The sequence below is a fragment of the Rhizophagus irregularis genome, chromosome 29 (assembly GCF_026210795.1).
Source record: "Rhizophagus irregularis chromosome 29, complete sequence".
Classification (NCBI taxonomy): domain Eukaryota; kingdom Fungi; phylum Glomeromycota; class Glomeromycetes; order Glomerales; family Glomeraceae; genus Rhizophagus; species Rhizophagus irregularis.
The window spans coordinates 2,812,896-2,829,963 of NC_089457.1; the positions used below are offsets into that span (position 1 = coordinate 2,812,896).

General features: G+C 27.7%; 4 protein-coding genes across 4 annotated transcripts; 2 read left to right on the forward strand and 2 right to left on the reverse strand.

Moving 5' to 3' along the window:
* Positions 1-1,067: 1,067 nt before the first annotated feature.
* OCT59_019963 (uncharacterized protein) lies at positions 1,068-3,609 on the reverse strand (the record flags this gene model as incomplete). Its single annotated transcript, XM_066143873.1, has 4 exons — positions 1,068-1,930; positions 2,010-2,373; positions 2,451-3,035; positions 3,112-3,609. 4 exons carry the CDS (start codon positions 3,607-3,609, stop codon positions 1,203-1,205), a joined length of 2,175 nt encoding a protein of 724 aa, XP_066005581.1. The 3' UTR covers positions 1,068-1,202.
* A 633-nt stretch (positions 3,610-4,242) lies between these two features.
* Positions 4,243-6,896, reverse strand: OCT59_019964 (uncharacterized protein). Its single transcript, XM_066143874.1, has 4 exons — positions 6,302-6,896; positions 5,601-6,221; positions 5,171-5,534; positions 4,243-5,093 (listed from the first exon to the last, which is right to left on the reverse strand). The coding sequence occupies exons 1-4, from the start codon at positions 6,878-6,880 to the stop codon at positions 4,378-4,380; spliced, it is 2,280 nt and encodes a 759-aa protein (XP_066005582.1). The 5' UTR covers positions 6,881-6,896; the 3' UTR covers positions 4,243-4,377.
* Positions 6,897-8,654: 1,758 nt separating this feature from the next.
* Positions 8,655-11,795, forward strand: OCT59_019965 (uncharacterized protein; the record flags this gene model as incomplete). Its single annotated transcript, XM_025309303.2, has 4 exons — positions 8,655-9,158; positions 9,252-9,851; positions 9,952-10,315; positions 10,393-11,795. 4 exons carry the CDS (start codon positions 8,655-8,657, stop codon positions 11,172-11,174), a joined length of 2,250 nt encoding a protein of 749 aa, XP_025178226.2. The 3' UTR covers positions 11,175-11,795.
* A 1,365-nt stretch (positions 11,796-13,160) lies between these two features.
* Positions 13,161-16,035, forward strand: OCT59_019966 (uncharacterized protein). Its single transcript, XM_025317503.2, has 6 exons — positions 13,161-13,316; positions 13,399-13,714; positions 13,789-13,937; positions 14,017-14,706; positions 14,788-15,101; positions 15,197-16,035. Exons 1-6 carry the CDS (start codon positions 13,246-13,248, stop codon positions 15,604-15,606), a joined length of 1,950 nt encoding a protein of 649 aa, XP_025178227.1. The 5' UTR covers positions 13,161-13,245; the 3' UTR covers positions 15,607-16,035.
* Positions 16,036-17,068: the final 1,033 nt, after the last annotated feature.

Here is a 17,068-nt window from a genome sequence, read left to right on the forward strand (position 1 = left end):
CGTATTTAAGGTTAATTTATTAGTACATTTTAAACATGTTACCAGTAATAAATATCATGTACTTAGAGATATGATATATAAAAAAATTAACACTTTTAGGTAAATTTTTAATAATAAATTATTTGATTTTTCAGAAACTATTTCTATTGATTTTATTTCATTATTGAATTTGAGTAGTAGATAAAATTTCTTTGAAATGGAATATAAGGTTATTTTATAAGAAGTTCTGTTAGTAGAAAATTTATGAGGTTTAAATATTAGTGGTTTGCATTATTTTTCAGTATGCACAAATGCTAAAAAAGAAAAATATATACCTTTAATTTTAGATCATTATATGTGCGATATTAATGATCAATCCCGTTGAAGATTTATTCATTTATTCATCAGTCATCAATCAGTGATTCAATTCATAAATATTTTAGTTCTTTCAAATGGATATAAAATCATATTCTTACCGGTAAGTATACATGCACTTCAAATTACTTACAATTTTGCTTAAGGATTATATGGATGAAGTCCCTCATTTCACTTTCAATTAATAAAATTTTAGATACAAATACAGTATTTATTATGTAACATTTATCAAAACAAAACATATGTACCGTATATCACGAGGCACGGGCCATGTATAATACCTCTCATCGATCTCCAAAATTATCTACTAATGGCCCAATCAGCACTATGGCCAGTGATATGCGGTAAGTAATTTATCCCAAATTTCTATTGGGTGCCAAGTTTCTATTCATATTTTAATCTTCGAAAATACCATGTTTTATCACAGGATATTTGAAAAATATAGGAACTATTCAGATTTCCACGTATTCCCAACAATGAATTTCCAGGTCTGAGGGTGTGTCTAAATACCCTAAATCCATACATAAATAACGTCGGTACAAGTACTAATACGGTTAGATTTTATATACCGAACAGTTTGTTTTTATATACCAAACCAGATTCTCTGGGACAGACTTCGTGGCGACTGTATTTAGATTTGAATTTTAGTGGGATATTAATGAAAAGTTTAATAATTTAATACATATGTTATATAATACATAATGCAGTGATTTTTTAAAATCTTCCGAAAACTTATATTTATTGATAAAAAATTAAAATAACAATTTTTTTTTTTTAAAAGAAAAAAATAAATAATATGTTTTTCATCATAATTAAATAACATGATAATAAATAAATAAATAAATAATTTATAAGTCATGATCCTTACAAAATTTAACAGCAGGTTCATAATCATTATAAGCAGCTAATTTCATATAATGTTTAGCTTTTTCTATATCTTTTGTACAACCAAAACCATTATAATACATATTTCCAGCGTTATACCTTGCTACTTTGAGACCATCTTCAGCAGCTTTTTCAAAATATTTAAGAGCTTCTGATTCATTCTTTTCAACACCCTTGCCATAATACAAACAATCTCCATATCTTACTTTTGCTTCGGAGAATTCATTTGCCTCATCATCAGCAACTTCTTTAAATAATTCAGCAACAATTTTATCTTTATTTGGAGGGCTCTTAACATATCCTTTTGAAATGTAATATGCTTTATAATATTTTGCTTTAATTTGATTGCAGTTTGCTGTACCTGTGTTACTAAGGTTTGCATAAGCTTCAAAACATTTATATGCAGTTTTTAAATCACCAGCGGGTTTACCATGCTTATCATACAACTTATGTTGTTTTGCTGCATCAGTAAGTGTCATGTATTTAAATGATTCAAAATCCGGAAGGGCCAATGCATCAATGCTATCTGCTCGTTTTGGGCGAGACTTTTGCGTGGTGTTGTTTCTACTGTTTCCGCTTAGGTTTAGGTTACTAGAACTTGATGTAACTTGTGAATATTCCTTGAAACAATTATTAAGAACTTCAAACATTTTTGTAACTTTTGGCCTAAAATCTGGGTCCTGATCAACAGCTAAAAAAAATGTGTAAAAAAAAGAAGCAATTAAATATAGCAAATAAAATTATAATTTAAGTATTTTTTTTTTACATACCTTCAATTTCTAATTGTTTGAATTCCTCTGGCATTTGATTATTTTCGGAAAATGGTTCTCTATACAATTTATTACGTACCTTATCAGTTATTTCCAAAATATCATTACTATCTTGATATGGAATTCTTTCTTCAGCAATTTCCCAAAGTAAGATTCCAAAACTATAAACCTCACATCTTTGATCATATTTGTAATTTGGCGCCCTCTCCAACAATTCAGGTGCACAATAACGAACTCGTTCTAAATTTTGACTATGATTTAATGTAGCCGAGGTTAAGTAACGACTTAATTTAAAATTTGCAAGTTTTGCTGTCTCATTAAGTGTAATTAATATATTCTCAGCCCTAATATCACGGTGAACAATCTTAAAAAAAAAGAAAAAAAAAAATATTAAACCATTAAATAAAAATTTCGTTAATTAAAAGCCGATTATGAAATTACCTCAACGGCTCTTAAAAAATTTAATCCACGAGCAATATCAAGGGATATACGTAATTTTAATTTAAGGTCAAAATCATGTTTATTTTGATAAAATTCACGTAAATTACCATATTCGGCCCATTCAGTCACCAAATACCATTTATTTCCCTCACAAGTAAGTCCATAAAATTTTATGATGTTTTGCCAGTCATGAAGTTCTTTAAGAATTGTAACTTGATTTTGTACAATCTTCTGGTCTTCTTTATCAGAAATAGTTTTAAAAGCGAATTCTACACATTCAATTTTTATATCACACCACTTAGTTACACGTCCTTTTTTACGTGGTTTCTCTTTATCATCCTGTTTATAATCAGATATTTTTAGCGTATGTGCTTGAAAGATATTATCAATTTTTGTTTGATTTTGAGAAGGCTCTTTCATAAATTTTTCCATTGTATTATTCATTGCATTTACTTTTACAACTGTTGAGGAAAACTCTTTACTTAAGTTTGCGAGGCAGGCTTTAATTTCTTCCGTGTCATCCTTAACATATGAAACGTCATCTCCAATTTTTTTGATAGTACCATCCTCCATTCCTAGTATATACTATAATTATTAAAATAATTTAAAATTAATTTTATGCTCAATAAATGTATAATAGAACTAATTTTTTTAATCTTACTTTAAATAAATCATCTTGGTCGGATTTTAATTGCGCAAGTTCATCAGCAATTTTAATGTCAATAGAAAAAGACAATAAGTTAATACAACTGTCGAATTCCATACATAATTCTTTAAAAAGTTTCTCAGTATTTTTCGCTTTAATATGTTTTATCAAAGATTTCATTTGAGAAATTTCTGATATAAAATTTTTAATTCGTGTTATAATGCCAGATAATTCCTGTAAACGTATATAATTTGTTTTATTAAAAAACTCCTTTCTTTCTTTTCTTTTTTCTCTAAGTTCTCGTATAGCTAATTCTGCAATACGAACTCGTTGTTTTAACATTACACAAGTCCGTTTGTTATGTTCAGCAGCTTCTACTAATTCAATGATTTCATTAAAAAAATTTCCAACATCATTAATTAAAGGAAGAAATTTTGCAAATGGAACAAACATGAAAGCACTATCTACTAAATTTTCAGTAAAACTATTCTTTTTTGATCCATTATCTTCCATTTCTAATATTTATAATAATTTAATAAATAATTTAATCGAAAAAAGAAGAGATTTTTTATTTTACAAAAACTACAAAACTCCGGTTTATTTATTAATGTATATGCTGTGTTACCATTGTAATCCAACTTTTTTTGTTGCGTTAGAATCCACATACGATAATTTACAATGTATGGTTACAGTTACAATAAAATATTTCTAATAATTTTGGATTCTATAATAGCACGTAAATGGGTATGTATACGTAATACTTTATCTTTTATTAGATATTTTTCGTTACACTTATTACATTGAGATAACGATGTAAATGAATTCATGTTGCACAATTTGATGACCTTTATAAAATCAGGTCCAAGAAGGTACTCACCAGCGCGGAAAAAAAGCTTGAAAAAGTTTCGGAAAAATTCCGGTAAAGCATAAACATTCCGGAAATTGGTTTTTTTAACCGGTACACGTTGTCCGAAATTGAAAATTCTTTCCTGTTTTTTATAATCACAAATAAATGATTATAATTTTGAACTGAACAAAGCAAACTATAAATTTTTAGGAAATCCGGATAGATTTCCCACGCTCATCTGCATACATAGATAAATGCATGTTATTTCTAAAAATGAGAACCAATCATAATTTATATTTCCATAAAAAAAAACTATATTAAACGGATGCAGTAAAAATAATAAAAATAAAAAAAATGACAAAAAAAAAATTTTTTTTTAGCTAAACAACTTAATAATAATTTAATTAATAATATTAATAATAATAAAAAAAATTTCAGAACTTATATTCATTACGAAATTTAATAGCAGCTTCATAACCATTATAAACAGCTAATTCTATATAATTCTTGGCTTTTTCTATATCTTTTTTACATCCAACACCATTATAATACATATTTCCAACGTTGTACATTGCTACTACAACACCATCTTCAGCAGCTTTTTCAAAATATTTAAGAGCTTCTGATTCATTCTTATCAACACCTTTACCATTAAACAAACAATCTCCATATCTTACTCTTGCTTCAGGGTATTCATTTTCTTCATCATCAGCAACTTCTTTAAATAATTCAGCAACAATTTTATCTTTATTTGGAGGGCTCTCAACAAATCCTCTTGAAATGTAAACTGCTTTGTAATATTTTGCTGTGACTCGATTACGTTTTGTTGTATTTGGATTATTCGTATAAGCTTCAAAACATTTATATGCAGTTTTTACATCTCCACTAGGCTTGCCATTTTTATATATCTTATGTTGTTTCGCTGCATCAGCAAGTGTCATGTATTTAAATGATTCAAAATCTGGTAAATTAATAGGAAGTGCATATGCATCCTGATCAATGCTGAATGCACGTTTTGGAGTGGAGGGTTTTCTGTTTAGGGTTAAATTACAAAAACCTGATGGATCTTGTGAATATTTCTTGACACAATTTCTAAGAACTTCAAACATTTTTGTAATTTTTGGCCTAAAAGTTGGGTCATGACGAACGGCTAAAAAATGTGTAAAAAAAGGAAACCATTTAGTCCAACAAATAAAATTATAGTTTAAAATATTTTTATTTACATACCTTCAATCTCTAGTTTTTTAAATTCCCCTGGTATTTGATTATTTTCGGAAAATGGTTCTCTATACATTTTATTACGCACCTTATCAGTTATATCCACAATATCATTACTACCTTCATATGGAATTTTTCCTTCAGCAATTTCCCAAAGTAAGATTCCAAAACTATAAACCTCACATTTATGATCATATTTGTAATTTGGAGCCCTATCTAACAATTCAGGTGCACAATAACGAACTCGTTCTAAATTTTGGCCTTGATTTAATGTAGCTGCAGTTAGATAGCGACTTAATTTAAAATTTGCAAGTTTTGCTGTCTCATTGATTGTAATTAATATATTCTCAGCCCTAATATCACGATGAACAATCTAAAAAAAAAAATATTAAACAATTAAATAAAAATTTCGTTAATTAAAAGCCGATTATAAAATTACCTCAACAGCTCTTAAAAAATTTAATCCGCGAGCAATATCAAGGGACATACGTAATTTTAATCTAAGATCGAATTGATCTTTATTGTTTGTATAATATTCACGTAAATTACCATATTCTGCCCATTCAGTCACCAAATACCATTTATTTCCCTCACAAGTAAGTCCATAAAATTTTATGATGTTTTGACAATCATGAAGTTCTTTAAGAATTGTAACTTGATTTTGTACAAGCTTCTGGTCCTCTTGCTCAGAAATAGTTTTAAAAGCGAATTCTTCACTTTTATTTTTTATGTTATACCATTTAGATACACGTCCATTTTTACGTAGATCCTCAATATCATCCTGTTCATAATCAGATATTTTTAGCGGATTTACCTGAAAGATATTATCAATTTTTTTTTGATTTTGAGAAGACTCGGCCATCAGCAATTTTTCCATTGTAGTACTCATTGTATTGACCTTTACAACAGTTGAAGAAAACTGATCATTTAAGTCTTTGAGACTGTCTTTAATCTCTTTCGTATCATTTCCAATATCTTTTACGCCATCTCCAATACCCTTTACGTCCTTTCCAATACCTTTTACGTCAGTACTAACACCAGCTACCATATCTTGTAGATACTATAATTATTAAAAAATAGTTTATAATTAATTTTTATACTCAAATAAATGTATAATAGAACCCAATTTTTTGATCTTACTTTAGCTAAATCATCTTGATCGATTTTAAATTGTTCAAGCTCATTAGATATTGATTTTACTTGTCCAGTAATTTTAACGTCAATTGAAAAAGACAATAACTTAACACAACTATCAAAATCATTACATAATTCCGTAAACTTTTTCTCGGTATTTTTCGCTTTAATATATTTTGTCAAAGTTTTCATTTGAGAAATTTCTAATACAAATTTTTCAATTTGTTTTATAATACCAGCTAATTCTTGTAAAGATGAATAATTATTTTTATTAAAAAAATCTTCTTTTTCGTCTTTTTCTTCTCTAAGTTGTTGTACGGCTAATTTTGCAACACGAACTCGTTCTTTTAATACTTTACAAGTTCGTTTATTATGTTCAGCAGCTTCTACTATATCGATGATTGCTTCAAAAACACTTCCAATTTCTTTAATTAAGGGAAGAAAGTTTGTAAATGGAACAAGTACCGGAGCTATATCGCCTGCTACTCCCAACCCGGTACTTGCAACTTGTATCCCTTGGCTTGCAAATGAAGCCATATCACCTATATATTTAGATTTTTTCTTATTTGATTTATCATCTTCCATTTCTAATAATTTTATCAAAAAAAAGAGAAATAAAAAAAAATTTTTTTTTTTATTACGTTTTATTTATTTGTATATGCTGTATTACCATTGTAATCAAATCCACGTAGAGGATATTATAATATCATGTAAATGGCTATACGTAATATACTATCTTTTATTAGTTGTTAGATATTTTTTCATTATAATTATTATTTTAGGATAACGGATATGTATAATTTCATGTTGTATACAAATAAATGCATTATTGTAGTTACTAAAAAAAATTTGAGAACCTTTGTTCTTTGATAAAAAAAAACTGGTTAATTAACCTGTTAATATCTAATTTTTTCTTATTAGTCTATGTGAATTATGTAACATTTTATACCTGTTTATACTTGTATTAAAAAACTTAAATCAGAAATATGGGTAACGTGTGATAAAGTGGCGAATATTTGTTTATAAAGATGATCACATAAGCATTTTATCTTATCAATTGTCTGTTTCAACAAATGGATGATCATTCTTCCGGTTCAGAATCTCAACAAAATTTATATGTTAGATTTTCTCTTCCATTTTACATTAAAGGGATTCCAACCTCATAATTAGGGAATAACTACCGAGTAATTTTCATGTAATTTTAAAATTGTAGTATCGTTGGATTTATTAAATTTGTTTTCCAAAAGTGTAAAAGTGTAGAACTTATATACGGAATCACTTCATTGCTAATATTGGAAATGATATGAGGCGTATGAGTGTATGACCGATCGTTTTAGATGTCGACGCTACGTGCACGTTACTTCGATCGGTTTAGCGTACCCGATGATCATATGAATACGTTACAAATGAAATCTATAAGAATTTAATTTCTTGTTAAGAAGCAAAAAAAAAAAACCAGACGACCAAAATATCATGATTTATTGAATTTCTTATCACATGAAATACTTTGTTAATTAATTTATTATTACAAAAATACCTTTGATATCCACCATTTCTTTACGACACGAATTTGGATTAGTATTTAACATTTCTTAATTCTTTAAAAGCTTCTTTTGTCTAAGCGATTGTATTATTAGGACGTATCTAATATTATAAAGTGGCTTATGATTATTAAATAACTCCATCTTTGATTACTTTTTCAAACATTTTCGATACGAACTTGAGGGGTTTACCTCTTATTTCATTCTTATTTTATCCTGGTCTATGTTTATGAGATCAATTTTATATGTTCACGCTTTATAATAAAAAATTATATATTTGATCAATAATTTGAAAAAGACATTCAAAATTTTTTTTTTTTTTATTTAAAGGATAAAAAACCGGGAAATAATCCTGAAATAATTTGCAGAGCCATGGATTTATTTACATTCCACAATAAACTAAGCACAATAGTTATCAATACTGTATTCATTGTGATTGCTCCTTGTACAACATATATATTGATTGAAATGATAAGTAATATTTACAGTCAAAAAAACATTGAAGCCCCGAATATAACGTGATGTCTGTTGCGTAAGTACTTACAAAACAACTATAACAAAACAATCTTCATTATCTTGTAATCATTGTCGTACAGACTTATCATCAGCATTCTTTATGGAACCTGATGAAACCTCAAAAAAGGTTCATTGACAAAGCAATTTGGCTTGAAAAAAATTGTAACACATAGTTTAAATTTGAATAAAAACGGAACCTATAATTTTGGACCGATAAATTTTTTTTCTTTTTTTTTCTAAAAAAAAAAAAAAAATTATTTAGCAAAGTTATTTTATATAAAAGTTATAAAAAAAAAAGAAAAATGAGTGGCGAAACGAGTCAATCATCGTCAACAGCACAAGAAGAAGTTGTTCCATTTGCGAAATTTCATCCTTTAATCAATGAAATAAGAAGTATTCTTACTGAGATTATTGAAATAGCACAAGCAGCAGAACACAATAAACGAATTTGTGATGTTTTAAAATTAAGAGTTTATGCAGTAGATTTGGCAACATTTGAACTTAATGTTATGAGAAATAATCAAGAATTTTTCAATAGGAAAAATTATTCAAGTTTACAGTCTTTAGTTACTGTTATAACACAAATTAAAAAATTTATTACAGATATTTCTCAAATGAAAAATTTAATAAAATTAAAATATGTACAACCAAAAAATATTGAGAAAACTTTTAAAGAATTATGTAGGGAATTTGATATATGCATAATTAACATTGATTTAGCGAGTTTCAGAGATATGGTCAATAATAGAATTCGACCCGACGAAGAAAGTAAATCATTAAAATCAGATCAAGAAGATTTATCTAATGTAAGTTAAAAATATATATATATCGATATGTATATTATAAATTAATTCTAATATATTATTTTTCTTTTTTAATACTTTACTATATTTATTTAGTATTTGGCAAAAATTATTGAAGAAGTTGGAATTGATATTAAAGAATTATCTAACGAATTTACCTCGATGGTTTTAAAAGTCAACGCGATGAATAATACAATGGAAAAACTTTTAGATGAACAAACTAAACAACAGTCAAAAAATTCAAAAAATGATAGTGATAAAATTGTTAATGACAAATTAAATGAAATGATTCAATCGAAGATTGATAAAATTTTCGTAGTACGCCAATTAAGAATCTCCGATTACGAAAAAACTGATAAGGAACCACGTCCACGTAAAGAAGATGGGCGCGTGACTAAATGGGTTAATATTAAAAATAAAGGTGAAGAATTCGCTTTTAAAATTGTTGGTGAGGAAGAAAGAGCTAACGTACAAAATCAAGTTACAATTCTTAAAGAACTTCATGACTGGCAAAATATTACAAGAATTTATGGACTTACGTGTGAAGGGAATAAATGGTTTTTGGTATCTGAATGGGCTGAATATGGTAATTTACGTGAATATTATATAACTTATAAAGATCGATTCGATCTTAGATTAAAATTACGTATGTCCCTTGATATTGCTCGCGGATTAAATTTTTTAAGAGCCGTTGAGGTAAATATAAAATTTTATTTTTATTTTATTTTTATTTTTTTAATTTCTCCCCCCCTTTTTAAAATTTAAAAAAGATATATATATATATTTTTTTTTATAGATTGTTCATCGTGATATTAGAGCCGAGAATATATTAATTACATTACATGAGACAGCAAAATTAGCAAACTTTAAATTAAGTCGTTCATTGTTCGCGCCTACATTAAATCAAAGGCAAAATTTAGAACGGGTTCGTTATTGCGCTCCTGAATTATTAGAGAGAGCTCACAACTTCAAATATGATCATAAATGCGAAGTTTATAGCTTCGGAATTTTACTCTGGGAAATTGCAGAGGAAAGAACTCCATATAAGGAATATACGGATATTGTAAAAATAACCGATTTGGTACGTAATAAAAAATATCGGGAATCCTTTTCAAAAGATAGTCGAATGCCTTCATCATTCATAGAATTATCGACTAAAGGTATGTAAGAATATATGCATATATGCGTTATTAAATTTTTATTATATAAAAATGTTGATCATTCTTCTGTTTTGTAGCCACTAATCATGACCCAGAATTTAGACCGAAAATTACAGATACATTTGAAGTACTTAGTCGTTGTTTCGAAGAATATGAAAGACCTCCTTCAAAATCTTCTTCAAATTCTAAAAATTCACAATACCAAAATATCACACTTTCAAGTCCAGAACCTATCCCAAATCCGGAACCTATCCCAAGTCCAGAAAGCATCATAAATCAAGATGAATACGCTATTAAAACTTTATCTGATTACGAATCATTCAAGTATATGACACTTGCTGAAGCAGCCAAACAACATAAAATATTCGATAGACAAGGTAAACCATCCGGTGACACAAAGACGGCATATAAGTGTTTTGAATCGTATGCGGATGCTGATACTACAGTTCGTAACAAAATAGTAGCAAAATATTATAAAGCCTATTACATTTCAAGGGGATTGGTTGAAGGTCTCAAAGAAATCAAAGATAAGGACAAAGATAGAATTGTTGCTGAATTATATAAAGAGGTTGCTGATGATGAAGCAAATGAGTTTCCTGAAGCGAAATTAAGGTACGGAGATTGCTTATATAATGGTAAAGGTGTAGAAAAGAATTTATCAGAAGCTCTTAAATATTTTGAACAAGCTGCTGATAATGGTTTTAAGGTAGCAATGTATAATGCTGGAAAATTATATTATAATGGCGATGGTGTTGAGAAAAATAAGGAGAAAGCTATTAAATATATGAATTTAGCTATTTTTAATGAATATGAACCTGCCATGAAATTTTGTAGAGATAATAACATTAATTTAAATTAATTAGTAAATATAATTTTTGTTCATGACAGATAATTATATTTAATAAATTTAAAATTTTCAAAACTATCATTCAGTGACCGACAATAAATTCTGATTATCGAAACACACTAGTTTTTAAAGGAAAATATTTAGCCTATTAAATTGATTAGATTGCGCGTCGTGGACTCTTCACTCGTTGTTTCATTTATCACGTGATCAATCATCGTATCGAAACAATCTGATATCTGCAACGAGGGGTGAGAAAATTTTTGAAACAGATTATTTTAAATTAAGTTAAATTATTTAATTATTTAGAATGTGCTTTATTTAGAAAATATAAGGGAGAAAATAAATTATCATAGCAGATAGATTTATATAAAAAGATTTGATGAAGTATTTTTAAAGGTGATACGACTGATACGTGGCTGCACGAATATGCATAACGGTCAATTTTAGTGATATACCCTTGATATACCCGAAACAATCCGATAACAAAATAATCAACAAAATATTCAAAGTACACATGTGACATGTGTAAATTTTATTGGATTATAATTATATTAAATATATATTTTAATTTTGGTATGCTAAATTCTATATAAAGTTCTTTAACAATAAGAAAACAACAATATCAAATAAATCTTAACCAATCATTTCTTTTGATCATGACACAAAATAAAAAAAAAGATGTATATATATGTTTGATACAAATAAATTATCTATTTTATTTCCCAATCGCAAATCGCCTTCCGTTTCGTTTGTTGTAAAATAAATAGCCACAATAAACATATTTTTTTTTTTTTTAAGGTAACAAAACAAAATGTAGATTCAAATAAAGATTATTATGTTATACAATCGTATTTCTTTTTTCCCCTTTTATGAAAAAAATTGGATATAATAAATTTTCATATTATATATCATATATGTAATAAATGATTTTTTTGTTGATTCGCAAGCGATTTAAAAGAACACATTTATATAACAAAAAGGTAAAGTCATATAAAAAATAGAGTTTTGAATGAAAAAAAAAATAGGAGTATTATTACTATAAATGTTTATTAATTTTATATATATATGTTATATTTGTTTTGATTGAAAATTCATTCAAAGCGCCATGAATGTATAAGTAGAAATCGGTGTTCATTTGAAGATACTTATTAGTTTGACAAGGTAAATCGATATTAAAAATTTTTTGATGACGTAATTATTTATTACACAAAATGCCATGCTCTTATATCAATGAATGATAAATTTGGGCAAAGTGCTCTTTTTAAATTTATATGACGCCAAAATTGGCCTTATAAAAAATAGAATTTATTATGAATGTAATGAATGACAAGATAGGTAATAAAAAAAATTAAAGGTGAAATTGAAATGTCCATTATTATGCATGATGTTATTGTTTTTTGATTGTTATTATTATTATTTTTCATTCATTCATTTCATCACTATAGCGTCATGAGAATTTCGAAAGAGAAAGGTCGGAACGAAAATTTTTGTTTCGAAGCGAACCCTCATCAAAGTATTTATACACAGAAAAAGTCAATAAGTCAATAACAACAATAACAACAAAGGCGGACATATTAAAAAAGCTGTGTGATGCACGTGCTGCGGTTAACTTTCGTTATTTAAAGAAAAAAATTGATGAAAAAAAAAACGCCCATTATTTTATTAGTATTGTGAAAATTATATTGAAATCACATTCTCAGTAAATTATTCCATATAGGTATAAATCTCCTCAAGATTGCATATCATTTACCTTATCAGTAATTATTTGATTTACCTTTTATTCATAAAAAAAAAACGTTAATGCATATATATATTCGTCATCCTGAATTTAAACTTGTTAATTCTGTTCCGGTATCCGATTGGTGCGTACAAAAGTTAAGTTTATTTTAGCCTATATATATATTTTGATGATCATTTTTTATATAATCCCACGCGAAAAACATGTATAAATACCCCTCACATATTTCACAATGTGAATTTTTTTTTTTTTTTTTTTTTAGGGAAAAAATTTTTTTTTTTTAAAATTTCAGTAAAAAAAAAATAAATTTACTTAAATAAATACATATTTAATTAATCAGAGGATATGGATTACGAATATCACCCTATATCGATTGAAGATTATGATGATGAAGCAATCAGAAATGAAGAACCGAGGTAAATTATTAAATAAATCATACTTTATTTATTAGTATCTTATCAAACTCATTTATTCTCGTTCTTTTTAATATGAATAAAGAACATCAACGAAACCGGTTCCATTGGAAACAATAGAACAAAATTATATAAAAAATAAAAATCAATCATCATTCGATAGATTATTTTTGCGTCGATTCTTTCGTATATTAAGTCGTCTTTTTTCTCCCTCAAATATGGAAGGGAATGTCATCAAGATATGGTCATTGTTAATATGCACTAGCTTATTAAATGAAGTTTTGGTATATATTGTTGGTACAATTCCGAGTAGATTTTATACTGTTTTGGTCGGAAAAGATTTTAATGGTTTTAAGCCGCTCATGTTTTATTCAATTGTGATCGTCATTTGCGCTGGATTGGTATGTATATGAAAATGATAGGCAGTTACTTTATCCAATTTAGATTTTAATTTTTTTTATCTAATTTTTTAAAGGGTCGGAGTTTTGTTAGATTTATTGGAGGTTTGTTTGCTATATCGACGAGAAAAATATTAACCAGAAGTTTACACAATAAATATTTGAATTCAAATAACTCAAGTACTTTCTATCGTTTATTAAACTTTAGGACTGATATTGATAATCCGTAAGTAATATGTTTGTTTCTCTTTTATTCTTTTATTCACACTTCTTAATTGATTTTAATCAAATTAATTTACCAATAGTGATCAACGAATAGCTCAAGATGTTGAAAATTTCTCGGAAAAATTAAGACTTATTTGTCAAGAAATTATTGTTGCGCCAATTCTTATCATTTATTACACGTATAAAACGTGGACTTTAAGTGGATATTTTGGTCCACTTGTAATTTATGTTTATTTCATTGTAGGACTTATATCAAGTAGATTCCTTATAGTTCCTTTGGTAAATTTGGTATTTATGAAAGAATTTCACGAAGGAAACTTTAGATTTCTTCATGCTAGAGTACGACAATTTGCTGAACCTATTGCTTTAAGTTGGGGAGAAAAAGCCGAATATTATCAATTAGATTCCTTTTTTAAGAATCTCTTAAATTATCAACGTCAAATTATCGATCGTGAATTGGCCTTGGAAGCTCTCACTGGATCATTCGCTTATTTTGGTTCGATTCTAAGTTATCTCATCATCGCAATCCCTGTCTTTGTTGGGGACTATGATGGAATTGAGAAGGATAAACTTAGTGGAGTTATTAGTCTGAATGCTTTTCTCTCCTTGTATTTGATCTATCGATTTACGAGAATTGTGGAACAGAGTACAAAAATATCCGATTTGGCAGGTTACACAGCACGTATTGGACAACTTTTTGAAGTAATCGAGGACATTAATGATGATAATGATAATGCTGATGTCAATTATACTTTCGATGATCAACACGGGTAATTATTATTATTAAGATTTATTGTTATTATTTAAAATAACGATGATCAATTATTAATTTGATGTTTTTTTTTATTTAGTGAGGAGTTATCGATAGAATTCGATCATGTATCATTTACGTCACCATCAGGAACCCCATTATTATCAGACTTCAAGTTCTTGATTGAACGAGGAAAGAATGTTATAGTAATGGGACCAAATGGAAGTGGAAAAACTTCATTACTAAGAGTTATGTGTGGGTTATGGCCGAAAACAAGAGGTCGTGTAGTAAGACCAGTTTCGAGTAATCAACAAAGGGTATTAGTATATTTACCGCAAACGTCTTATTTGGTATTTGGATCTTTACGTGACCAAATAACTTATCCAATGGTAAATGACAAGAAAATGGAACTTGGTAAATTATATTTCATAGTGTATTTTACACAAATATTTTGTTCATACATTCATTTATATCATTTCATTAATTAATACTTTATTTTTAATTTTTAGTGAGCGATGATGAAGTAAGATCATTATTGGCAAAAGTTAACTTGTCACATATCGAAAGAAAAGTGGAGACATTTGATTCAAGATATGGAGCTGATTGGGACAAAATGTTAAGTCCTGGTGAACAACAAAAACTTGCATTTGCTAGATTATTTTATTGGAAACCGGTTTTTGCTGCACTTGATGAGGCAACAAGTTCATTAGATTCAAACACAGAAAAACAATTCTTTGAAATTTGTAAAGAATTAAATATAACAACAATTACTGTATCACATAATAAGAGTTTATTACAATATCATGATAAAGTATTATTATTAAATGGTAAAGGTAGTTATGAAACAAGTGATATTGATATAAATGGTTCAGAAAATATTGTAAGGTGGATTGATGGTACTTTAAGGCCTTTTTCTTAATTAATCAGTGGAGTCAAAGTTGGACTTGTTTATATCTTGAACATTGGAAGAAAATCTCTCTTTTTTTCATAATAGAAACTTATTACGTATGGTTTATTTCGGAACATTCTTTTTTTTTTCATTCATCATCGTATTCATTTTTCCTTTTCATGTAAAATAAATAACAAAAAAACATGTTTTTTTTTTCAATCAATTCATTTTGTACTTTATAAAATAACACAACATTTAAAACTATATAATCTCATTTAGAGTATTTTAACGTAGTCGATAAAGTGTAGTTTAACCATGTTATAGAATGACTGCGAGTCTTTTGCATCCAAAAAAAAATTTTTCAACTAGTGAATTACCTCCTTGGAATTTTAATAAGTCATGATCCATAATTGATCTTGCATTTTTTTACAATAAACTTTTTTTTTGCATTCCTTTTTTAAATTTATACAAATTTTTTTTCCGGTGGTCTTTTTTTGGTCGGATTCGTAAAAACGCGTTGATAGATGGCGAGTTATTTTCAAGATTTTTTTTTAAATTAATCTCTCTATCTATCTATGCTAAAGACCATAACGGCATACCCATTATTTGAATAACCTCGTTTTTATAAATCCGACCAAGCTAATCAGAATTGATCCGAATTGGAACCAACGAAACTTTATTTTGATTCTGTACATGTTAAAAATTATTCAAACACGAGTACTTAAAAAAATAACTAGCTGATATAAAAGTGCAAGAGTATTTTCATTACCTTACGAAAATATTATCATCATTTCGCTTTCGCGCAAAAATACCAAATCTGGATCAAATATCTCATTCCTCATTGAGTAAACACTTGAACATTCAGACAAACCTAAAGATTCCTGTCACGCCACTTATACCAATAAAAAAGTGTAAAAAGTAACCGCTAAACTAGAACACATGATCTTCGTTGTCATTCATCAGGAAATGAACTAAGGAAGAATCACGATTCTGAAAGAAAATTCTTGTTCATCAAATGATTGCATCGGTAATAAATCTATTACATGTTCAAGATTTCGCAAAATAACAAAGGCTTCTCTGGCTTTTTGGGATACTTCAAAATAATAATATTTTTTTCTTTTTTACTTATTGCCTGGTTAGCAAGCATATTAGCTTTAGTCATCTTGTTGGTCCGTTTACAGGATTTATATTCTTGAAGGTAGCCGAACTGTCTAATGGACAGTGTGCATTGAAATTTTGCGTATCTAAAATTACTATCATAATGATTTTAAAATTTTTTAGTTTGATGTAGCCATCGAAGGAATTTGTGCTTATTTAGTAAAATTGAACAAGTAATATTAATTAACGATTATAAAGATACGTGAAGTGGATTTTCCCTGAGCCGCTTTTTTCCCAGTACTTTCGTTCTGACTAGAGAGATTCATGAATGGTGCCTCCAAATTTGTCAGGATCAAACAGAAGGGATACTTGAAAAGAAGTCCATTTGAAAGAA